Source organism: Cupressus sempervirens, chromosome 1 (genome assembly GCF_028749045.1).
Source record: "Cupressus sempervirens isolate cs-2001-9-10 chromosome 1, ASM2874904v1, whole genome shotgun sequence".
NCBI lineage: Eukaryota > Viridiplantae > Streptophyta > Pinopsida > Cupressales > Cupressaceae > Cupressus > Cupressus sempervirens.
The window spans coordinates 266,195,479-266,222,195 of NC_143118.1; the positions used below are offsets into that span (position 1 = coordinate 266,195,479).

A 26,717-nucleotide genomic window follows, 5' to 3' on the forward strand; every position below is an offset into this window, starting at 1 on the left:
ATTCTGTTACAAGATTCAAGAAGAGTTGGCAGATTAACAGATTTCCGGATGATTCATTGATTTATTAACAGAGGAACAAATGTGTTCCTTATAAAGAATTACAAGGACGTTGTTTCTAAAAGAAACAACGTAGACTGAAGACGGAATTAGAAACAAAACTAGAGACAGGATAGGAAACATTCCTATCTGGACTGAAGAAAAAAGAAACGGGATAGGAAACATTCCTATCTAGACTGAAAGACGGACTATAGACAAGTAGTTGACTATTATAAAAAGTATAAGATATTATCTTAATACCCTCCCTTAATGGTCAACGTACGGATGTCGGAACATTCTGTGATAATTGAGACCCTCCCTGGATCTACAGAATGTTGAAACCAAGAAGCTTTGCCAGAAGAGTGCTATGACTCAAAATAGGTTGCATTTACAAAACTTCGTTTTTGTGGAAAAAACGGTAAAACCCAGAATCTCACACAACCTTGCGTATTACAGACAACTTGAAATGATTTTTGAGGAGAAAATCAACAAACCCAGAATCTCACACAACCTTGCGTATTACAGACAACTTGAAATGATTTTTGAGGAGAAAATCAACAAACCCAAGAAAAACAAAAACAAATTCAGAAGGCAAAAAATGCAGCTTCGCCTTGATCAGGACCTGGAGAAGTCGGACGTTGCTTAACACCCAGAACAAGTTGATCGGTGTTTCGATATTCGAAGATTGCGATGATGCGCTGCTTCCAGGTTCCATAATTGCGACTATTGAATTTGGAATTATGTTCGAGCAGAATATTTGTCAGAGATGCCATGGCACGTTTTCCAATGAAAACTGTGAAAATCTGTGAAGGCACGTTCTTCGAGGCAAAAATACGAAAGACCCAGAAGAATCAGAGAATGACTCAAAAGAGAGCTTGAAAAACCCAGAAGGAATCTGCTGTCATTTTTTGGATCCGCTGGCTCAAAAATCGAGGCACAAAAATCGAAGCACCCAAAAAAAACGGACGACAACCCAGTTGAGCTCTCGAAAAACCCACCAAGAATCTACAAACAAAATATTTTTTCGACCCCAAAAATTAGGGTTTCGAAAAAAAACGGCCCTAGCTTGAAAAAACTTCAGATTTCTTGATAAAAAATGGCAGATTTTTCTTCAAGGATCGATGTGCGTGGACGAATGGGGCTAGAGTGTGCTGAACAAACACAGGCAGACCCGAGTTTGGGAATTTCTCTAGGCCGAAAAACCTGAGCGGGTTTTAGAGAAATTCAACAGAAAAAATTTTGAAAAAATTTAAACAAATAATTTCAAGAAGAAATTATAAATTTTTTCGAAAAAATTCTAGTAATAGCTCTGATACCATGTTACAAGATTCAAGAAGAGTTGGCAGATTAACGGATTTCCGGATGATTCATTGATTTATTAACAGAGGAACAAATGTGTTCCTTATAAAGAATTACAAGGACGTTGTTTCTAAAAGAAACAACGTAGACTGAAGACGGAATTAGAAACAAAACTAGAGACAGGATAGGAAACATTCCTATCTGGACTGAAGAAAAAAGAAACGGGATAGGAAACATTCCTATCTAGACTGAAAGACGGACTATAGACAAGTAGTTGACTATTATAGAAAGTATAAGATATTATCTTAATAGATTCTAGCATTTAAAATTATTGTTTGGATAAAAGTTTTAAACTGGCAAAGTTTTTATTATACTGATTCAATTAGTAATGTCTCTCAGGGTTGTCGATAAGATTTTGGAGAATGTTTACTCTATTTACCCATGGCAGGATAAGGGATCGATCTGCAATTTAATTTGTGAAAGTGGGTTGATGTATGAAGCCTTGAAGCTAATAATCTGCCATGTCCATAACTCATAAACACTATTGCTTTCATTTAAACAATATTCATTTCACAAGTAAATATCTCAAAGCATTAATATGACTTTTATTTTGATCAAGTTTAAAGATTTTGCAAACTTAAGAACTCACAAAGTTTAGGTTCGCTCTAGAAAAGCTTTGAACCAAGTGGTTGAGGTTTAAGGTGAAGATTCACCTGCCTAGGTTTACGAAGCCTAATGTGCAGGGGAAGTGAATCAAGAGATTGTTTCCGTTTGTTGGCCAAATCTGATTGAGTAATCCTATTGGAGAATTGGCAAAGCTCTTGGGTTTCCAATCTGTGGTTTTAATTTGTGAAAGTGGGTTGATGTATGAAGCCTTGAAGCTAATAATCTGCCATGTCCATAACTCATAAACACTATTGCTTTCATTTAAACAATATTCATTTCACAAGTAAATATCTCAAAGCATTAATATGACTTTTATTTTGATCAAGTTTAAAGATTTTGCAAACTTAAGAACTCACAAAGTTTAGGTTCGCTCTAGAAAAGCTTTGAACCAAGTGGTTGAGGTTTAAGGTGAAGATTCACCTGCCTAGGTTTACGAAGCCTAATGTGCAGGGGAAGTGAATCAAGAGATTGTTTCCGTTTGTTGGCCAAATCTGATTGAGTAATCCTATTGGAGAATTGGCAAAGCTCTTGGGTTTCCAATCTGTGGTTTCGACAACCAACAAGTCATTCCCCTTTTTCCAGATGATATCCCCAAGTTTCAAGGACATCCCCACAAAAATTTCAAAAATCAAGGACGTGGGGAGATGTCCCAAAGACTAGAACAAGGGAAATTGGGTTGGGGTCGCTTCTCTAGGCAACCCTCAAAAAACCAAAAAATAGTGTCTTTTTTAAGTGGTTGGATGTTTCCAACCAAGCATAAGACTCTTCGCCTAATACTTTGGAGTCCTAGACTAACTCTACAGGAAGCAGCTCACAAATCCGTGGTGGGCTGACTCGGCAAGTCAATGGACTCAAAAGGCCCATGAGTGCTCGTGAAACCTAGCCAAGTCTTCCAACTATTCGAGTCTCCCTCCATGTCCCACCTCTAGTTAGCCACCATGGATAAAATGGGTTGTTCAAGAGATTCAATATTAAATAACAGATATATACAAGAGTTAGCATTGCAATACTGAAAACAGACCCAACTGACAATCTTTTTTAATAAAAAGCAGCCATTTCAAACATTGCTTTTTACATTCAAGTCAGTCAGACCAAATTGACTTAAAATGGACTTACAACCACTATTTGAAAAATTAAACATGCATCTACAAGCTTCTTAGGAGACACCTTAGACAAGGATAAACCTCTAGTACATTTTATACTGCCTGGGATTTCGTTATTGAAGCTCATCTTAACATGAATATTTACATTATAATATTATATAAGGCATTCCAAAGAAAGAAAAGGTTCTTTTCCGAGAGTGAAGGATTGAAAATCTAGCTTGAACATTATCCTAAATCAATTTTCCAATACTAAATATATATTTCAATTCTTCAAAACTTTGATGCCATAACTTAAGGAAACAGTGTTGTAGTAGAGAACAGACTTTTCCAAATCCATCTTCCACAAATAGAACTCAAGTTGCTTATACTCAAATGTGATAACACTCCCTTCCGTTCTTAAAAAAGCCTTGCACCAAGAAACTAGATCCTTCACCAACACCAAAACCTTCCATATACTGCATAAGTGTAATGCCCCCTTTCTATAGCTGCTCTAGCTTGACCTCGGGAAACATAAAATTAGCACAAATTACAGTTTAATACACAAGTAATTGTTAAAATATTGAATGAATGATCAAATGCTGATTTATAGAGGTACAAGATTATTTTTCTATTAAGATACATCCAATAACTGAGGTAAACATTAGGAACATCTAATATTTACAATATGACCATTAAATGAGAAATAATAGAGATATTATTCTAATACCCTCCATATTATTCTAATACACTCCCTTAATGACCAATCTATCAAATAAACCAAGTTCCCCCTAAATTTTACAACTTGCCCGGACTCAAAGACTAGGTGAGAATATCTATTGTCTGATCTGCAATTAGAAAATTCCGCAATTGAACTGCTCTGCCTTCAACCAGTTGTCAGATGAAATGATAATGAAGGTCAACATGAATGGTTCTCTCATGGAAGACTAGATTCTTGGCCAGTTTAAGCACCCCTTAATTCTCACAATAAAGTGGAGTTGAATTGCTTGAGAAATATGCATGTCTGAAACCATCTTTTGAACCTAAACTGCCTTACATGTTGCCTTATATGTTCCTTGAAACTCAACATATGTCAAGGAAAAAACCACCGCCTGTTACGTCTTGCTAGTCCATGTGCCTGCACCAGATGCGTTGATTTACAGTCGTCAATGGACTCTCCCCAATTTGAGTTTGTAAAACCAATAAGTCTAGGATTGTGACTTATGCCGTACAGAAGTTCAAAATAAGAAATACCCTTCACATAACACATACTTTGTTGCTACCAAATGATCAGTCTTTGGGGTCATCGTGAAGCATGAAATGTAGCTCACTGCAAACTGGGATCAAGCATGGCAGTCATAAGGTAGAGGAACTACCCACTAGATCCAAATGAAAACAGATTTTTGTCATCAATGGAACCTCCCCAATTTGAGTCTGTAAAACCAGTAAGTCTAGGATCATGATTTCTGTCATATAGAAGACCAAAACCCAAAGGGCCCTTTCATGAAATTCAGCACAAGCTTTGTTGCTACCAAATGATCAGTGCAATCCCCCTCTCGGGATTCACCTCCTAATTTGCTTCTAATTCCCAACTTATGGTTTGGAATAGGTCTTGTTGTAGTAAATATTCTTAATAACTTGTGAAAACTTTAAATGTATTTTACTATTGGGAATATACAAAGTGTATTTCCACACTATGTTCACCCAAAATATACAAGTTCTTTAAATAATATATATAGAGGAAGATAATTATTCCATATGCAAAAACAAAGTATATTTAATATTATATGCCTCCCATACTAATGATCCGATGACTTAAATTGATATGCTTACTTTATCCCCTATTCTCATTCCTTATTTCATTTCGTTGCTTAATAAGTTCTTCATTGCTCCTCTTATCATTGGATTTGGTGCTTATTATTTGTATCGATGCCTTTATACTTTTCCAAGAGCTTCTTCATTCCTTATGTCCGATTTCCCCCTTGTCAGTTTCTATTTTTTTTATTCTGCTCCTTATACACCTTAATTATTACCCTTTATCTATATTTTTGGCTCCATTCGTTCTTATTCTTTTATTTATTTTCCTTAACCTTTTTCAGACATCTTATATGTTCCTCCCTTTTTCAATTCTTTATACATATATCCCTTTGTACTAACAGAAGATCTAGTTTCTCAAATATAGCAGAGAAGTTAGACAGGTTTTTTCTAGCAGGGAATTGAAATTAAGTTCCTTTTCTTTATGAATCTGGCATTCTAGGGATTTCAGGATCCAATCGTTTTCTAGTCTCTTCTTGTTCTGCAGGGTGGGGCTTCAGCAAGGTGCTCATTCAAAATGGAGCAGATGTGGTTCAGGGAACAAGGATTCTTGGAAATGGTTTCCCAGTGATGGTTGAAGGCTCCAAAGGAGGAGGGTAACTTGGCCTTCCAATATTTCACGAAGTTAAAATTCATAAAAGAAAATCTCAAGGTGTGGAATAGAGATCATTTTGGGGGTATTTTTACTGAAAAAAGAACTCTCAAGGGCAATTTAGAGGCTTTGAACAAAAAAGCTATAGCAGATGGGATGGATGTAGTAGACTTCGCCACGGAAAAAGGCTTGCTGATCTCATACAGTGAGATGCTAACCAAGAAGAAATTTCTTGGAAGCAAACACCCTGGGAGAACTGGCTCAGAAAGGGGTATTGGAACACCAAATTTTTTCCATAGTTCTGTCAAACCCTGGATATGCATCAGCAGGGTTCTGCCTTTAACTCTTAGTGATGGATCGGTCACAAAAGATCCAGATATTATCAACCAGGAAGCAGTTGGTTTCTTTGCTAGTTTATGTCCCATAAGCACATTTACAGGAGGAGAGTGGGGGAGGAAATCCTGGAAGTCATTCCTAGTTTGGTTTCACAGGAGGAAAATCGGATGCTGATGAAGCCAGTGACTATTAGTGAACTCAAAGCAGCTGTGTTTGGTTTGGGTGAAGTCAAGGCCCTAGGCCAGAGGGCTTTCAAGCTTTCTTTTATGTAAAGTTTTGGAAGTGTTGAAAGCAGAGCTTCTCGGGGTGGTAGAAGAATCTAGGAAACATGGCTTCGTACTAAAAGACTTCAACAACACTCTAGTGGCCCTTATCCCGAAATGTAAGAAACTAGTATCTTTTGATGAGTTCCACTCAATTTCACTGTAAAATGCAATATACAAGATCATCTCTAAGGTTGTAGCAAATAGACTGAAGGTAATCCTTAATAAGCTGATTTCTCCAGAGCAAAGTGGTTTCACGCCAAACAGGAATGTGGTAGACGGCATTATTGTGGCTGATGAGTTAATCCATTCAGCAATAGCAAGTAAGCAGAGGAGAATGATGTTGAAACTGGACACCAGGAAAGCGTATGACAGAGTGGACAGAGATTTCCTTTTAGCAGTCATGAAAAGAATTGGTTTTGGTGCAGGTCGGATAAGGTGGATAGGAGGAATGATTTCTGACTATAGGACTTCTGTGTTGGTGAATGTCAGTCCTCAGGTATACTTTGAAACCTTGCAAGGCATCCAACAAGGCAACTCTATTTCACCATTTTTGTTCATTCTGCTGGCTGAAGTGTTGAGTCCATCTATTTCAAGGAAGAGTGAGACTGGTCAATGGAAAGGCATTACCATTGCCAGGGGTATTGAGGCTGCTACCCACTCCACATTTGTTGATGACACTTGTTTCTTTGGGGTGGCTTCCATGGGTGAAGCATGGCCAATGAAAAGAATTTTGGACTCATATAGTATGGTTTCAAGGAAGAAAGACTTCTGATGTTGAAGACAATCTTTCAGCAATGCCAATCTTTTCCATGGCATGTATCAGGATTTGTAGGAAAGTGATTGGTGTTGTTCAGTAAAGAATGTGTAAGTTTTTGTGGAATGGGTCTCAAGATCACGACAAATTCTCATTGATGACATGGGACAAGATTTGTCAACCTAAAGGTGGAGGTGGTACGAGATTGAGGGACAGGAAACTTTTCAACACAGCAATGGGGGCAAAACTGATATGGCAGATGTACACACAGGTAGACCAGCAATGGTGGAAACTGCTTAGAGCAAAGTATCTTGATAGTATGGAAGATGAAAGGATTTTGACCATTGCCAATCCAACCAGGGGATCTGCGTTATGGAATTTTCTTTTAAGTTGCAGAAGTCTGATTACACACCGTATCACTTGGCAAGTTGGGGATGATCAAAAGGCCAAATTCTGGAGCAATTCCTGTGATGGTCAGAGAATCTTGGAGACAGATGAGGTTCCTCTAAACATCATGGATTCAGCTAAGCAGTTGTGGGAGGATAAGGTGGGAGATTACTTGGATATGGAGTCCTTTGTGCCTGGAAGAGAGATGAGGTGACAATATCCAACAACGTTGGTATTACATCCCAATGATTGGCAGGTTCTAAAAAGGATTTAACAACATCGGTATTACATCACAATGATTGGCAGGTTCTAAAAAGGATTTTTGCAGAGTGGTTGGTAGTTGGTTCCAACGAACAGGACATGGTGAAATGGTGCGGTGCGAAGAGTGGAAATTACTCTGTCAAAATTGGCTATATATTATTGGAGAATGCTCAAAGGAAAATTGAATGGGAAAGGAACTTGTGTTGGAATGGATCATGCATCCCTAAGGCAGGCCCTTCACTTCGTTGGCAGATAATGGTTGGATTCTCTCAAGGGACAGGGTGATGTGAATGGGTTTTGTTGGCCTGTTCAAATGTGTTCTTTGCAATAAGGCAGAGGAAACCCTAGACCATTTATTTGTATAATGCAAATATGCTCAAGAGACCTGGCATTTTATACAGCAAAGGCTAAACTGTCAAAGCCCAATGCCGAAGAAATTGGAGGACTGGTTTCTGTCATGATCTATCCCTCATCAATCCTCAACCTTCGCAACAATTCGGCATATTGTTCCTTTAACTGTTCTGCGAGAATTGTGGAAAGAATTGAATCAAAGGGTGTTTCAAGGCAGGGCAGAGGGCTCCTAGATTCTTAGTGAGATTGGAAAGAGCAATATCGGAGTTGGTCTCGAATGTTGCATCAAGGATCAATCCTTTGAAGATTTCTTTCAGACTGAGGGGTGCTTTAGTTGAGAATAGCTAATCTTTAGTTAAATTCAGGCCCGTTAATGGGCCTCAGACATGTAATCCTTTGTCCAATAGGGGTGGCAAGGCCGGATGGTGTCCATCTTTACATTGGGTGGGTCAAAATTAATTTCGATGAAGCTTAAGGGCAATCATGGCCCATAGGGAGTGGGTTTTGTGGCTCGTGATGACTGTGGCAACATTTTGGCTTTAGGAGCAAAACAGGTAGCAGATGGGACAAATAATCATACAGAATGTTTGGCGGCAATTGAAGCTACTCTAATAAATTGGGAGTCAGGAAGCTGCATTTGGAGGGTTTCTTGCAAATTGTGGTCAATGGTATCATTAAAGGAGCATTTGATGTGTGGTATTTGAACAAATATGTGTAGCAAATTCGGACTCTTTTAGAAAAGATGGAGGATTTTCGTGTAACATGTGTTTTGCAAAGCTAGTGCACTGGCAGATAAGTTATCCAATGTGGGGGTGGCAAGGTCATTCGAAGACAGATTTGAGTTTTTTGAGGATTTTAGATCCATAGGTACTAATGATTTTGATTTTGTACTTTGATTGAGTGCAAACTTGGGTGTAATCATGTGACAGAGTTGGTAGTTGCACAGCTTTATCGAATAGAAGGCAGATTGATATTTCAATGGCAGGTCGCCCGTATGGGTTGATTGGAAATGGCAACTGTTAATTAATTTCGACTTGCGTTATAATGATGAAGTGCCTATGTGCTTGTGTCCACCTTCTAGACTCTTTGCAAGCTTCTTTTTATGGGATTTTTGTCCCATTCTTTTTGTGAAGATGTGATCATTTTCTGTTAAAGGTGGCTATCTCTATGACTAGGAAATGGAGGCAAATTTCTCTCTGATAACAACCAGCCAGATTTCAACTTTTATTGGGTCGATTATGGTCAAGAGAATGGGCAATGTTTCAACTAAAGGGTAAGGAGTTTTGGAAGGCAATGCATTTAATGTTTGGGGATGAATATCTAGAGAATAACTTGCGGCCACGATCAAACCTAGATATTTTGTGCCTCTTTATGGTGTTGTCATTATTGGTAGGCTCTAATAGTGAGGAGGTTGAGAGAATGGCAAGGGCATGTTTTGATCTGAAATGGGCCTTTGGGTTGAACGAAATTGTTGGCAAGGCAGAGACTGGAGTCAATCTACATATGGGCCCAGGGTCATGGAGGTTGATTGGGGTTGGGAATGGTGAGCTACAACCACTGGTAGTCTAGTATTTTGCTATCCCAAAAGATATCCACTTGCCAAAAGCAAGAGAAGGATGGCATTTTCTTTTGGCCTTCCTACAAACTCAAGAGAGGTGTGGCCAGGTCGAGAGCGGGGCTCGTGTTAGGAGGTAGAAGGTTACACCACTAAGGTCTTCGATGCCACTTAATGAAGATGGAAGGCCTCTTATTCACTGCCAATTGCTAGTGGTCTTTCATGCTAGGAGTGGTGTTTTTGGGTCTATATCTAGAGCTAAGGGTGGTGTGGTTGCCGGAGTGGATGTATTATTGCTTGAAGAGCAGGGTGGTGAAGTTTGTAGTGGGGGTGGGATGGCTCATGGTGCAACAAGCAGTAGAGATGACTTCGCCAACTTCTCCTATGATAATTTTGGGTAGTTTCATTGATGCAGGCAGTACTTTTTTGAATTTGCTGCTCACATCTTAGGTTGTAGGGATGATCTTTCTGATATGTATCGATGGATATATGTAATTGGGGTTGTATGGGTGGTTTGGATAAGTGGCTTTTGCATAAAGTATCTCTTTGCCACAAGTTGGCTTTCCATGACATAATTTTGCTATAATATAATCTTTTTATTACCACTCAAAAAAAAACTTGAACACTTATTTAACCCTAGGCATAATGACCGTAGAGTATGCACTACAACTTGCTATCCTCCATTTACACAGATTAGCACATGAATGGTGGCACCATGGAATCCACACCCAAGGTCATCAAAATATCACCTCATATGAAGAAATCTCGCATTATCTCGTTAAAAGCTTTTGATAGAAAGCGCCCAAAGAATACTTTAAATGTCAATTCAAATAAAACAAGGAACAATAGAAGGTTACATTGCTGAATGAATCTCGGTCCATGTTTCAAAAGGGGATAATGACAAACTTATATATTTGTGGAGGGATTAAAAGGTTTGTAAGTTTTCTTAGACCCACATCCCTTGAAGATGCCTTTGAAATATGCCCTAAGAATGGAAGTTTCATTAACAAGCAACAAAACCCCAATCAACCATACCAAAAAAAAAAAAAACCCAAGAAAGAGGTATTTCACCAAACCCTCCTTTCAAAAGAAGAAAGGAATAAGTTAAGATGGAATAGATGCTTCAAATGCAAGCGACCATTGGAACAAGGACATAATTGTAATAAAAAAAATGATGGATACAGGGAAGAATGGGAACCTAGGCACAAATGTGAAAAGAGGAGGGGTAGAGCCCAAAATATAGAAGTAGCTTCTAAAATATTAAAATGAAGATAATGCAAGCAAAAAAGTAAAACAAAGACAAAGATGACAAATATGGAGCGAAAGCCACATTCACTCAAACTTCCAAGTACCAAGTTTAAAGATAGGAAGCACCATCAAAGGACAAAACAAAAGGTTATCTATTTGGTCGATACTGGATCGTTCCACAACTTCATTGATAAAAGACTTGTTTCAAAAATGAAACTAACAACCAAGAATTTTAAAGAATTTATAATGCCACGGGATCTTTGGTTAGATGCAGAAAAATAATTCCACAACAAGAGATCACATTAGGGAAATATTCCTTTCAAGTGGACTTGCACATAGTACTACTAGACATTGATGTAATTCTAGGTGTTTCATGGATATTCTACCTAGGGTATTTCAAATTTGAGCTTCATAACTTAAGTATCGAATTTCATTAGCAGGGTCAAGAAGTTACCTTGGAAGGAATACCCAAGACTTATCCAAAGCTAGATTCAAGCAAAAAGATAGAAAGAATCTTTAGGCATGGGCAAGGAGAGTGCTTTGTTGAATGCTTCATCCTAAACAAAACTACTCCCCAAAATTCAGTCATACAACTTAATATCGAACCCATCAATAGGAAACATAAAAGAGTGCTTGATGATATTCCGCTAGGGATACCCTGAGGGGATTTGAACATACCACATAATTAGAGAAGGGGGTATAACCAATAATTAACACCCATTTTAGACATCCTGCAAAATATAAAGATGAAGTTAAAGAGACTATAAAAGAAATCTATGGGACATATTCAACCCAATTCAAGTTCTTTTGCATCATCACACGCCCTTGCTTGTGAAAAAGGATGGAACAATAAGAATGTATATAAATTACAGAGCATTGAACAAGAAAAGCATTAAGAATTGCTACCCCATTCCAAGACTGGATAAACTTATTTATGAGCTTCTTGGGGCCAAATATTTCTCCAAGACTGATTTGTGATTGGGATATCACCAAATCAAGATAAGAAAAGAAGATGTACCTTAGGCCACCTTCAGATATCATGATGGGTGTTTTGAGTCCCTAGTCTTACTCTTTGGCCACACTAATGCCCCAGCCACTTTCCAATCATGTACGAGTCATGTCTTTCAAAAGCAGTTAAAGATATTTCTACTTATAATACTTTGACAACATCCACATTTATAGAAAGACATGGAAGGAGCACCTCCAACATATTGAAGAGGTGTTTAAGTATACTGGAATTTGAGTCCTTGTTTGCTAAGGGTTCAAAATGTTAGTTTGGCTTAGAAGAGATCATTTATCTATGACACAAAATCAATAATAAAGGGAGAAAGTCTAGATGAGGAGAAATGTAAAGCAATAAAGGAGTGGCCAAAACCAAAAACTCTAACTCAACGTAGAGGGTTTGTGGGACTACGTAGTTATTGCAGACGGCTTGTAAAGTGTTTTTCTTCCAAACTAGCTGCTCCACTAACAGACATAACCAAGATAAGGACCTTTGGGTGAAGTGATGCAGCAGAACAAGCTTTTGAGCAGTTAACAACAATGAGCTCGTGTCTTGTCTTGGCCATCCCAGATTTCACAATACCCTTTGAATTACAAAGCAATGCTTCAGGAGAAGGAATTGGTATGGTGTTTATGCAAAACAAACATCCCAATGCTTTTGAAAGCCGCAAGCTTATTGAAATCAAGAAACATGACTCTATCTACGACAAAGACGTGTTCGCTATCCTGCATGCCTTAAACTCTTACGCTCTCAATTTTGTCAAAGTGATTCCTGAGTGAAGGTTGTGTCATTCTTGACTCACAAATATAAATCACCCTATGACCTTAACAGATCAAACGCCAACTTTCAGCTCAAAATACACACCCAATGATCACTTCTTAATTGTCTTGATGCAACACAAACTAATCATAAGCTTCTCTTTTTCCAGTTCCAACAACTCTAAAAACATATAGAACTCAATATTAATTTCAACTCAAATTCAACTTCTGACTTGATGCTTAAATTAATTCGAACACTTCCGACTTAAATGCAAAAACTTTTTAACTTCTGGCAAATCAACAAGTTCTACAGGGATGCCGTACTGTTGATTCCGTGGTACTTGCATTGATAAATGTGGGTAGTTCCTTTGATACCATTACCAATTTTCCTATGAATGTTTAATGCTTTATGTTCTGATCACTATTCTCCTTTTTCTAATTAATTCATTTCTAATTTGTCTGATGATTTGCATATTTAATTAGATGCCACTGCTCACTTTCACAATCTATATTCAGTACATAAGCTCTCTGTCAGCCCTGACGATAGAAGTTTGATATCATGTATTTGTATTTAAATGGCATTTTAAAAAGAGGATTTGGAACTCCTAATAGAAACTCTATTGCAGATGCTTTACTTGCATCAAAAACAGGTATCTTCTAGGATTCCAAAAAACTGAGTTTTGTCTAAAATAAAATCCCCAAAGAGCAAGAAGATCTAGTTAAACTGGTAATCAACAATCTTCAAGTGGTACACATATTTTTGATAGAATATCTATGCTAATTCAACAAACCTGATCTTAATGACTGGTATCATCATCAAAAAAAATTATCTGGTATTGATCAGTCATATTGATCCTTGTCTTGATTATCTGGATTTACTGAATAATGCCCTGTACAATACATTTTATGACATCAAGGGCATTAACACACACCTGAAGAAATGGTCTCCGGAGTATAAGTTCTGCAAAGATGCAGCCAGCTGCCCAGATATCTACGCCAGAACCATAATGCTTTGCTCCATATAGTAGTTCAGGTGCCCTGTACCATAATGCAAAAACCTGCAAATAACGAAGAAAACTCATATAGTATTTATAATATGCAGGATTTAACAAGCAAAAATAATCAGTAACTATGCCAAAAATATTGAAACACTATAGAATCCTCCAGTGTCAACACTTTCAGGATAGCTTGTACCTTGTACCCAACGTGAATTCTATTTCCATGTCTCCCATATAGTAAAAATAATATACTAAGACGACAAAGAGAATAAAGACTAACGTACATGAGTGACCAAGAATTTGTTAGATAGAAACATACATCAGGTACAATAGAAAAGAATTAAGGTAAAAAGGAGCCCTAGATTTCAAGTGAATACCATAAACAAGAAAGCAAAAATAAGAAAGTAATTGACAGGGATTAACCTAGAATATTGCAAAGGCAGTCTAGAAAGGGGACAGTGTGGGTGATAGCTTATCTTCTTTTTATCATGGTCATTTTTTGACTTACCTATAAGCAGGCACTTGTACATTGATTATTTCTGAATTCAGTTGATTTATCTGTTCAGTTCAGTATACTCATCCAGCATTTTTTCCTATCTATTGCGGTTCAATAGAATTCTCTCTCTCTCTCTCTCTCTCTCTCTCTCTCTCTCTCTCTCTCTCTCTCTCTCTCCATTGGCCTCTAGATCGTGGTTGTTTTTTCATTGCTATATGCAAATTTTTATGTTCTATCAAAGCAGTTCTAACCAACTTTCATAATTTTATTGTAATTGCTAACATTGTCTTCATAGGTTGCCATTTCATCTGCATTAGAAAGAAATTGGAGCACATAGTCTTCCATCCACTTAGTAAAGTGCAATAGGTTGCAATAATAAAAGAGCAGAGAGCTTAGTATATGTACAATCTAACTTGTGTTTCCTTTCCCACAAGTAGAATGAATACAAAGAAGAGTGGATGAAGATGTGGGATATAAATGCAGAGCATATGGACCTAAATGCTTCTAGTGCTCATCTTGCAATTGATACATTGGATGACTTGGACAGTATAATGTTATTGGTGAATCAACTAATGCTACGTTGAAGAAGAAGAAGAAGATGGAGAAGACAAAGAACAAGAAGAAGAAGAAATTATTAATCCATGAGTTGAATTTGAGAGTTAAACAATGATACTTGAACTTGATGTTATGATTTATCATTTGACATTTTGATATTTTGATGTTGGACTTGACGGATATGATGCTACGACCATATGCTCATGACGGTATGATAATAATGAGTTTATGGTGTTTTGTTGTTTATATGATATTATGAGATATTCTAATCTCAGTTCATGCTTATAGGCTGCACACACACACACACACACACATATACAGCATGTTCTTGTACTAACAAACCCAAACACCATTTCAAAATTTTGCCATAATGACGAACCAGTTCTTCAGACCCATATCTGAACCCGAACCCGAACCCGAACTAGCAACTTAGCTTTAAAACATCCATGTGAGAGGGAGGTGGAGTGTCACAAAGACAGCAATAATCAGACACAGTGCCATAGTTTATATAGCAGGGGTATAAAAGTCAATCAGGTACAGCTATCCAATCATAGTTATAGCAGAGGTATAAAGGTCAATCGGGCACAGCTATTCAATCATAGCTTATAGCAGGGTATAAAGGTCAATCAGGCATAACCTCTCATATCTACACCACATGAACACGTAGTCTAAATTTGAAACAGCAATAGCTTGTATTCCATTCATATTCAAGATATCATAACAGATCTCATTGAGAATAATTCAATATTCAGATCAGAAGGTGGCACCATTCTTAACTTTAGTATTTCTATATATATATATAAGCAATCAATCATCATACCCATCATCTAGATAGAACCATTTCCTCGAGCAAATCAAAGGCGACATCATAGGATAGGATTCACGTTATAAAAGGTATCTTAATCTATCCATTCCAAGGCAAATTCTAAGTATTACTATAAAGAACATTACAATATATATACAATATGTGTGTACAGATGTACCCGTACTAAATCTCCAGCTTAGATAATTATTTAATAGGACGAGTTAAAAAGTGATTAAAAAGATATTAAAAAATGATTCATTCTAGATTTTGAAAATTTTGAACAGCTATCGATCAGCAGTTTTCTTCTTCGAGAAAGATAATCTCTTAGATCGCCATGAATTGGAAGGTGAGAATCTTCTGGTTCTAGTATCTACACAGGTCAAAGGAGAAATTGTAGCCCAAAAAAGGTGATAGCATGTTCTGTAGAGGATGTGAGAGATTGTAATATTATTCATTTTGTTTTGTTCTATAGCAGCTGCATTATATAGTTTAGGGCCTGCCACCAATTCTAGAGAAATTTGAAAATTCTTAATAGGGATTTGAAAACCACGGAAAAGAAGGATGAATCATAGCTATAAAGCAGATTTATTTTGAACCATATGAAAATATTAAACAATATTCAAACAGTGCTTCACTATTACTTGTTTGTTTATTCTTAAATATTCAATTCAAAACTGTTTATTTTGTTTAAGTTCTGCAATAAAAAAATCCAAACTAGAATTGTGTATACTATTTAAAAGTGAGCAGATTTGTTGGAAATAAAAATAATAATAACAACATAGCAGCACATTAATAAGATAAGGGCCTGCCACAACCAAGTCTGGAGAAAATTCTTAATAGGAATTTCAAAACCAAGGAAAAGAAGGAAGAATCATTCTTATAAATCAGATTCATTTTGAAGCATTTCAATTTATTACACTATTCAAACAATGCATTCAATATTATTTGTGAATTGGTTACTTGTTATATTTTCAACTCAAAACTGTTTTGTTTTGTTTAGGTTCTGCAATAAAATGTTTTCAAAACTCAGTCTCACAGATCCCATATAAAAGTGAGCAATTCTTTAGGAAATAAAAATAATGATAATTTTGAGAGAGATTGCCAAAGATTTGGAGAGGGAATGTTTCATCTATCAACAATGGTAGCACGTAATCAGACAACAATCTTTTAAAATTTAAACAAACTAAAGCAAACACAAGAGGCCTTTACGACTAAAATATACTATAAAGCATATGATAATTTAATCAAACTACGTATAAGAAATGGTAAAAACTAGAGGTATAATTTAAGGCCTTATTCATAACGCACACATAAGACATTTCATATGTGCAAAGCCTTGGAGAAAAAACAAAACCATACATATGTAGATCAATGCTATTAAACACTGAGATCTGGCCGATGTATTTTAGGGAATCCTAAACATAATATACTTGTTAATACCGTAATAGTATAGCTATGTTACCAATTCATTCTGCAAAACACCCAGATCCCAGGCCACTTCAATCCTAGTCCAAGTAATGATTTGGAATAAAAACCTACAAGATAGACCCAGTTTTGGCAAACCCACATAATCTATGGCCCTCCATTCTGGCATCAATCCTAATTGTAGACCACAATATTTATAACAAAATTGCATCAATAAGCAGGGTTTTATAACCACAACAATAAAGGTAAGTTATCCATTGTCTTTGTTCAAGAAAAGTTCAAAAACTAGAGTTATTGATTGCCTTTGGAATATTTCATATGCAACAAAAAAATGGCCTATGAATGCTGTGATCTAATTTGTGCATCAGCTTGGAATGCTGATGTGTGGAGGTACACAGGTGGATGTGGGGAACATTGAAGACTGACATTTTTATATTTGTATAATTCATTATAATAATAATAATTAAAATTAAAGGCAAGAGCCTACAACACAATGGTAAGTTGGGTCTACTTGAACTTAACAAATAATAATTTATCACATCAAATAATAATGAATCTTGGCTTCAGCTTATTACCCGTCAAAGAAAAAAATTAATAATTAAAAATAAAGAGATTCTTTTGATCAAGTGTTTAAAAAACTAGTGATATTTCTTCCTTAATATAAGAATATAAGGGGTTTGAAATATGAAATTAATCATATATATGGCAGTAATATATCAGAAATATAATGAAGAGATCAGTAAATAAGAAGAGCACTGACACTGACAACAAAATGTTCAACTTGGGAACATCATTTTGGGGAGTCAAACAACATGTACAATCAAATATCTAAGTTTATTAGCATTTAAACATGCTCACAAAAAACTGAGCTGTATCACCATTATTGATATTGTCCCACATACCAATTCTAAAGAGATTTTGGTAGCATTTACTTTAATAAAAAAATTGCCATATAAATAAAATTTCAAGCTCGCATTAAAAAGATAGACAAAAGAAAAAACCAATGAGAGTGAAGTCTTGGATAAAACAACCGTGCAACCTCACCAAGGGTGTCAATGATGGTATGTAACTCCCCTTGATGTGGCATAGATTCCAATGCCAATTTAATTCAAAGATGTTCCTTAGAAGATGTACACATCTCCTATTTCAAATGTTGCATCTCATTCCACATGTAACAATTTGTCATGTAGCATCAATGCTACATGTCATGCAACCTTGCAAGGTGATCCAAGATCATCAAACCTACTGAGCCATCCCCTATCCCTGGGAGAGCCACATTTAATGCAGAACACTCAAGCATTGGTATGCAAGGTGTGCAGGTTTAATCTCCCACTTGTTTATACATTGCATAGGGGTCAAATCTGAAATTAACATGAAATGGGAAGCTAGGGACTGAAATTCACATAGCTCTCCTACACCAAGTAAACTTATTTGTGCTCACCAAGATAGCAAAGAAAATTACAGCATTTTCAAACACGTCAACCTTTTGATCGAGACCTTCGCATACTCCACAATATTCAATGTAAAATGATATTGAACATCATATGCTTTGTGCAAACATGAAATGTCAGATTCTTTGTGAAACTAATGGCAATTTGACTACTGTGATCAATTCTCACTGTCCTATGCATAGATCTAAGCACGATTTCTGTAACTAAAATTGCTTTGTTGCAAGCATGTGTAGCAGTCATATATATTGCTTTTGTAGTTGAAAGAGCAAACAATAAAAGTCTTTCCTCCATCCAACAAATAGCCCCTCCAAATAGAGAAATTGCATAGCCATTGATAGACCTATTACAAGGTAATTGGTAAAAACTTGCTTATTAATAACAGAGACCGAAAGGTCAATTTATACAAAAGGAAGAGACGATGTTTCCTTAGGAAACGATCGTAAAGAATAGAAACATTCTATTCCAGAGAAAGCAAACTAAAGCTAAAGATATTTACAAGATAACCATTAACTAATAATAGACGTCTTATCTATTATTGTAATACCCTCCCTTAATGGTTAATCTATCTAACACACCAAGCTATCCTCTGAATTTGACAAACTTATCAGAACCAAGAGGCTTGGTGAGAATGTCTGCAGTCTGATCTGAGGTAGGAACATACTACAGATCTATAGTCTCATCTTCAACCAGCTGTCGTATGTAATGACAATGAACATCCACATGCTTGGTTCGTTCATGGAAGACTGGATTCCGTGCTAACTTGATAACGCCTTCGTTATCAACAAACAGAGTAGTCGGTCCTGCTGGTGACATCTGCATATCCCCAAGCATCCGACAAAGCCAGACAGCTTCACATCCTGCCTTAACAGTCCCTCTATATTCAGCCTCTGTAGAAGAGAGAGAAACTGCCTGCTGCTTCTTGCTGGTCCATGTGACTGCACCGGATCCCAAACTGAACACATATCCAGATGTTGACTTTTTATCATCAACAGAGCCTGCCCAATCTGAATCTGTGAACCCACTAAGTTTAGGATTAGAACTCCGAGAATACAGAAGTTCATAATCAGAAGTGCCCTTCACATAACAAAGCACACGCTTTGCTGCCATCCAATGATCAACCTTAGGAGCTGTCATAAAGCGTGAAATATAGCTGGCTGCGAAGCTGATATTAGGCCTAGTAGCAGATAGGTAGATGAGGCTGCCTACTAGTTGCCTATACGTAGTATCATCAACGGAAGGAGAATCAGACTTGGCTGATAACTTGAGACCTTTCTCCATAGGTGTAGATGCAGGTTTGCAATCCTGCATTCGGAATTTGTCTAACAAGGCTCTGGCATATTTGGACTGAGAGATGAATATACCAGAAGACTGTTGCCAAACTTCAACACCTAAGCAATAATGCATGAGCCCAAGGTCAGTCATATCAAAAGACTGGCATAAGTGTTGTTTGATTCCCTGAATCAAAGATGCCGAACTGCCAGTGATGATCAGATCATCCACATAGATAACCAGAAGGATGATGTCACTGTCAGTAGTCTTGATGTACAGATTTGAGTCTGAAGAACTCCTCTTGAAGCCTTGATCACTGAGGTACGTATCAATCTTGATGTACCATGCCCGAGGGGCCTGCTTCAAACCATAGAGAGCTTTTATCAATCTGAGAACCTGATGGTCTTTACCAGCAACCTTGAAACCAGGAGGCTGCGTCATGTAGACCTCTTCATGGAGATCACCATTCAAGAAAGCACTCTTTACGTCCATCTGATGGACCTTCCAACCAAACTGTGCTGCCATGGCTAAGACTAATCTGATGGTGCTCATCTTTGCAGTAGGAGCAAAGGTCTCCTCATAATCAATGCCCTGACGCTGAGAAAAGCCCTTTGCCACTAAACGAGCTTTGTACTTATCCAAAGTACCATCTGATTTGTATTTGATTTTGTAGACCCATTTGCAACTAATGGGTTTCTTCCCTGGGGGAAGATCAGAAAGGACCCAAGTGTTGTTCTTCAGCAGGCTCTGGTGTTCAGATTGCATGGCCTGTTCCCACTCTGGAATTCCTTTAGCCTCAGAATATGTTTGAGGTTCAAACACACTGTGAATGTTGGCCATAAGAGCAAAGTTAACAGAATCTATAGTTTTGCTCTTTTTTCGAGTAGTTCTCCCATCAATGAGCTCATCATCATGAAGATCAGCAAGTGTCTTAGCCCACCACTTAGGCCGGAGAGGAGAATGACCAACAGTAGTACTAGGAGATGCTTGATCAGCAGGATCCTGATCAGAAGAATCTGGATCAAACTCAGGTGAAGCATCTTCAAAACGAGGTGATCCTGCAGGAGAAGCCGGAGGTGACTGTACAAGTATCACTGGCAGGACTAGAGCTGTAGGAGCTACTGGAGCCCTCCCATCAGGTGGACCTAATGGAAGCCGAACTCCCAAATCATGAACCTACATAGGCTGGTCTGCTGGATCAGGAACAGGAGAAACAGGCATGAATGGTCCTCGCTGCTCATCAAAGACTACATCGCAGCTGTATATGAGACGAGATGTCTCAACATCAATAAGGCGGTAGGCTTTGTGAAGACTGCTATATCCAGCAAGCATCAGTTTCTAACTCTTGGCATCCAACTTGGTGCGTGAAGCATCAGGGATCCAAACAAAAGCAAGAGAGCCAAAAACCCTCAGGTGACTGATTTTGGGCTTGCGACCTGACCAGGCCTCTTCCGGAGTTTTACCTTTGACCGCCACTGTGGGTGACCAGTTCAACAGATAAACTGTAGTGTTAACTGCTTCTGCCCAAAAACGCTTCGAAACATGTCTGTGTTCGAGCATGGAACGAGCCATCTCGGTGATTGTCCTGTTCCGACGTTCAACTACACTGTTCTGTTGTGGCGTGTGGGGTGTGGTGAACTGGCGTTGGATGCCATGTGTATCCAAGAAGCTGGAGAAAACATTAGAACAAAATTCCCCCCCATTGTCTGATCTAAGAGTAATAATAGATTTCCCAGACTCTTTTTCAACTAAGGGTTTAAACTTCTGAAATACAATAAATGCATCGGATTTCTTTTTAAGGAAATACACCCACATTTTTCTACTGAAATCATCTACAAACAACAAAAAATACTTGTACCCAAGAACAGAAGGAGTGGCCATAGGGCCGCAGATATCAGCATGAACAAGCTGAAGTACTTGAGAAGCTCGCCAAGAATCGCCACTGGGGAAAGGTGTGCGATGTTGCTTCCCAGCCTGACATGCGTCACAAACTCCAAGGTGTTGGGTTTGAATCTCTGGCAAACCAAGAACAAGCTCATCCCGAGCAAGTTGTGAGAGATAATGCACATTTAAGTGCCCATATCGCTAATGCCAAAGTGAGCTGATGGAAGATCGCCAAGCAGCCATAGCTAAGTCCTGAGAATCACCAGAATCAGTAAGTCTGAAAAGACCATGATCCTCAAGACCAACTGCAATAGTAGACTTAGTCGCCCGATCAGTGATGGTGCACTGATGTGAACTGAAGGTGACTGCCAAGTGTGGAGAATGTCGCAGCAACTGACTGACCGAGAGTAGATTTAGTTCCATCCCTGGAACGTAGTACACATCAAGGAATATGAGCTTCCTCCCAACAGACTGAATTTGAATGTTGCCTTTACCAACAACCGTGTACTCTTCTCCACCACCAAAGATAACAGAATCTGAATAAGGCTGGTAGTCAATAAACCAGTCTTTGCGGTGAGTGAAATGTCGAGAGGCACCTGAATCAATGTACCAGGCAGATGACTGTACATGATCTGCGGGTCTTTTAGCCATGAAGGCATAAAAGGCAGATTCCACCTGCTCAGTGTGCTTTGCACTGTTCGCTTTGGGTTGCGAACCTGATTGCTTAGACTGGGCAGCTAAGCGTTTCCGACATGCACCCTTCATGTGACCATACTTGTGGCAATAGTTGCATTGAATGTTCTTCTTTTTGGTACCATCGGATGCTGGAGCAGAAGACTTCTGCTGAGATGGTTGCTGAAACTTGCCCTTATCCTTCTGAAAGGATTTCGCAGCAAAGGCTTGCTCAGTGGAGGTGGAACTGGAGCTGCTACCGAACTGTTGTTTCCACTGATCTTGCTGAAGTAGCAGGGTGCAGAGATCAGTGAACTTTAGATCAACACCAGTAGATGTGATGTTGAGAGTCTCGATAAAATGTTTATAGGAATTTGGTAAACTCCGAAGAGTGATTACCACAATATCCTCTTCCTCCATCTTGCGACCGATGGCAAGTAACTGATCACGGATTTCCTGAATCCGATTCAGGTGTGCCTGGAGCGAGGTGCGCTCATCCATGACAATAGAAAACAGAGTGTTTTTCAAAAAGAAGGCTCTGCTCTTGTCGGAAGTCTCATGAAGACCTTTTAGATGTGTCCAGATTTCGGCCGCTGTCTTGCCGGATGGAATCTGAGAAAGCTGGTCATCAGCTACGGAGAGTTTGAGAAGCATTACTGCCTCTCGATTGTTCAGATCCCATGTATCTTGATCAGGACCCGGAGAAGTCGAACGCTGCTTAACACCCAGAACAAGTTGATTGGTGTTTCGATATTCAAAGATTGCGATGATGCGCTGCTTCCATGTTCCATAATTGCGACCATTGAATTTGGAATTATGCTCGAGCAAAATATTTGTCAGAGATGCCATGGCACGTTTTTCAATGAAAAACTGCGAAAATCTGTGAAGGCACGTTCTTCGAGGCAAAAATACGGAAGACCCAGAAGAATTAGAGAATGACCCAAAAGAGAGCTCGAAAAACCCAAATGGAATCTGCTGTCGTTTTCTGAATCTGCTGGCTCGAAAATCGAGGCACCCAGAAAAAACGGACAACCCAGTTGAGCTCTCGAAAAACCCACCAAGAATCTTCAAACAAAAAAAAATTTCGACCCCAAAAGTTAGGGTTTCGAAAAAAAACGGCCCTAGCTGAAAAAAGCTTGAAAAAACTTCAGATTTCTTGATGAAAAATGGTCGAATCTACTTCCCAGAGCACGATGACAGACTGAGACAGCTAAGAGCATGAAGATTTGATACAGAAACATGCACATTTTCACCCCAAAAATGCGAGTCTTCAAAAAATGGCCACGATTTCCACGCGATTTGCAAACCCGTAATTCGGGAATTTCTCCAAGCAGAAAAACCCTAGGTGGGTTTTGGAGAAATTAGCTGAAATAATTTTGGAAAAATTTAAACAAATAATTTCACGAAGAAATTATAAATTTTTCCGAAAAAATTTAAGTATTTAGCTCTGATACCAAATTACAAGGTAATTGGTAAATACTTGCTTATTAATAACAGAGACCGAAAGGTCAATTTATACAAAAGGAAGAGACGATGTTTCCTTAGGAAACGATCGTAAAGAATAGAAACATTCTATTCCAGAGAAAGCAAAAAACGAAAGCAAACTAAAGCTAAAGACATTTACAAGATAACCATTAACTAATAATAGACGTCTTATCTATTATTGTAATAAGACCTCCTACTTCTACATCACCAGCTCAATCATTGTCTGGAAGGCCTGCATGTCCATCATCCTGCCCAAATAAACTCTCTCATAACAACAAATGAAGTCATTTGAAATCACAGAAAAAAAAAATACCTAACTACCCTTTTAACCCAAGTTTAATTTAGATACAGATTGGGGAGCATCCTTGGTTGATTTAGATATAAACCTATTTAATACTCCCATGGGGAACATCTAGTCTAGTGTAAGCCATTGAACACATACAGGTTTCTACTGCACTACCATATGTAACAAAACATGTCTTAATAATCCTCATCTGATTTTAGATAGTTTCCATAGACATGTATGTACCAACTAGAAAGGAACATTATTTTGCTTACTATCATGTGTCCTAGTTGTTGATGTGTGTTTTATGCCACAACAATATGCAGAATTTAATACTTAGTATTCCAAATGAAACACCAAATCTCCAACACTCTCTTGAACAAGGATGGTTATAAGCTAAACAATGTATACGGATTCTAGGATCATATGAGACAACCTCAAGGCTTCTTCTTTATTGTGGACTTTCACTCAATTATAATGCTCTTATATGCTAAGTATCAAAAAGGTATTTACAATGTTCAATCAATGGACAACTACAACTTCAAAGACTTCTAACCAAACAAATTGCAAGGAGATTAGGGGTTTAGACAGCTATTTTACTCTTAGAATGTAAGAGACAATGAATGCCTATATGACTCAATCAAACTTAGTTTAGCCATTGACATCAACCAAGCTAGTGTGATCTCCTAAGGTAGATGTAAGATGTTCAAAATATTACTATTCCATTAATACCATCCATAGATGCATATTAATGTGCAAGTAATAATTGAAGTAAACCTCATAAATATGTCATTCAGACATAGAAGGGAAACTTATAATCAATAAGGAACTAGTGATTTCGTATAAGTGAGATCACCACACATGGATTCAAAATATCTTTCATTCAACTAAACGTTACTTCTAATCAACCTGAGATAAAATCCTAATCTAAGTGAGGATTTCCATAGCAACATAATTATTTTGAAAATCTAATGGGAAAGTAAGATACTGAGAGGGTGGGGGGGTGAATCAAGATCTATTTAAGCTTTAGCACTTCAAACATTAACCATATCTAATAGCTTCACCATTAATCCTTATCTCAACATTACCATAAACTAAATCAAACATTCGCTACAATATATTACCAGATCTAATATCTATTCCATGAATAACACTCATAACACATAAACAACTCATTACACATGCCACAAAGATTTGGTTATGCAGAAACCATCCAAGGTGAAGGTAAACTGCGATGGGGATGACACCCACAAAGTCTTCACTACTGCAGCCAGCAACAAAGTTCACTTGTTAGGGCTACAATTTTGATAACTTCTGATTATCTACCCTATGAGGGGTATGCCCTGTTAAGAGCTTGACAAGACTTATTCAGTCTACCTTGATTAAAGGATTTTACCTCACAACTAAGTGAGTACTCCGTTAGGAGATTTACAGAGATCTGTTAAAACCACTTTGTTAAGAGATTTACAGCTTAAAACACTTATTAGAATGTATCAGTATCTGATCCTTTAGTTTGCACTATACTGCTGATAACCAATTTCCTCTATATAGCTTTTGATCACTTCTCTAATCCGATTGAGTACTCCGTTAAGAGATTTACAGAGATCTGTTAAAACCACTTTGCTAAGAGATTTACACCCTAAAACACTTGTTAGAATGTATCAATATCTAATCCTTTAGTTTGCACTATAATGCTGATAACCGATTTCCTCTATACAGCGTTTGATCACTTCTCTAATCTGATTTGTCACTAACTTTGCACTTCATTGCTTCTTTGCAATGCTCAGTCACTCTTCATGATTCACCTTCACACTTTGCATACAACCAAACACTTAATCACTTATCCTCCACACGCAAAAGGTCACAAACCCTTCTTAAATAGCCATTAGGTGAAGCTTCTAGATCATGATCAATGATCTAGATTCATTCCTTTTGCCACTTAGTCCTTGCAATTTTCTAATTGGTTAAACTCCTTGCATAGGGATTAATGATCCTTACTGGAACGGGTAATCACATCCATAACTAACTCCTGGATCATATAACAACCTCTCTAGCACGAGAAAAGCGATTTACCTCAATATTTGTGCCATTACAAACAATCATGTCAAAATAGGCTTACTTGGCACTTGAACTTGCCGACGCTCGACCATGTCTAATCTACATGCTGACACTTGGCTTCAACTCTACTCAGCATACTCTATTTCACTCAGTCTCTATCAAACTTGGCATAAGAATGAACTCGGCTTGTATACTGTTCTTTAACAACTTAGCTAATATTAGAGTACTCAACAACTATAGACTTGCTTGACAATAACTATTGCCTTGACATAAACTGAAATATATACAAGTCCTTCATTACATTGCTTGGCCTACATAGGATGAGTCGATCATAGTGATGACCGACCAACCTTATCTAATGAATGATTGAGTATTGTGCACTAACTAAAAATACCATGATTGCCTTGAGGATCAACAATCTCCCCCTTTGACATTAGTGGCAAAAACACTTCGTCGTGATCAAACATTACATATAAAAAGTGAAAGTACTCCATAAAGATAACTCAATTGATACCTGGACTTCGGCACATACAATTTCCAAAAAAAATTAGTATACACACCTTTGAGTATTAGACTGACTAACTCCTTATGAGTCCAGAACTAGTATACACAACAAAATTGCAAAAAAATCTATATATGTTATGCTTGGTAATACCTTTGATCATACTCGTACCTTATTAATTCATTCCCCCTTGTTTTTGTCACAATTGTTCTTGTTTGCAACTGGGAGCCAAGAAGTATAACATATTTCTCCGAAAATGGTTTGTGGGACCTTAAAATCATTGCCATGATGTTGTCCCAATTTGTCTTTAGTCCATCAAGAATTTGTCTTTGAATCTTCAATGAAGCTGCAAGGTATCATATTATCAGCTATGGACAGATGTTGATTACCCTGAATCAAATCTCTAACAATCTTGACATGTTTTTGCA

At 37.7% G+C, this 26,717-nt stretch overlaps 1 protein-coding gene across 2 annotated transcripts in view; it reads right to left on the minus strand.

Moving 5' to 3' along the window:
* The window catches only part of LOC149577142 (cyclin-dependent kinase D-2-like), a 97,006-nt gene that overhangs the window by 34,004 nt on the left and 36,285 nt on the right, over positions 1–26,717 (minus strand). For both annotated transcript variants that reach the window (XM_089822423.1, XM_089822427.1), the window contains one exon: positions 13,339–13,464. In XM_089822423.1, coding sequence (XP_089678549.1) covers positions 13,339–13,464 — 126 coding nt within the window. The remainder of the gene's footprint in view (positions 1–13,338; positions 13,465–26,717) is intronic.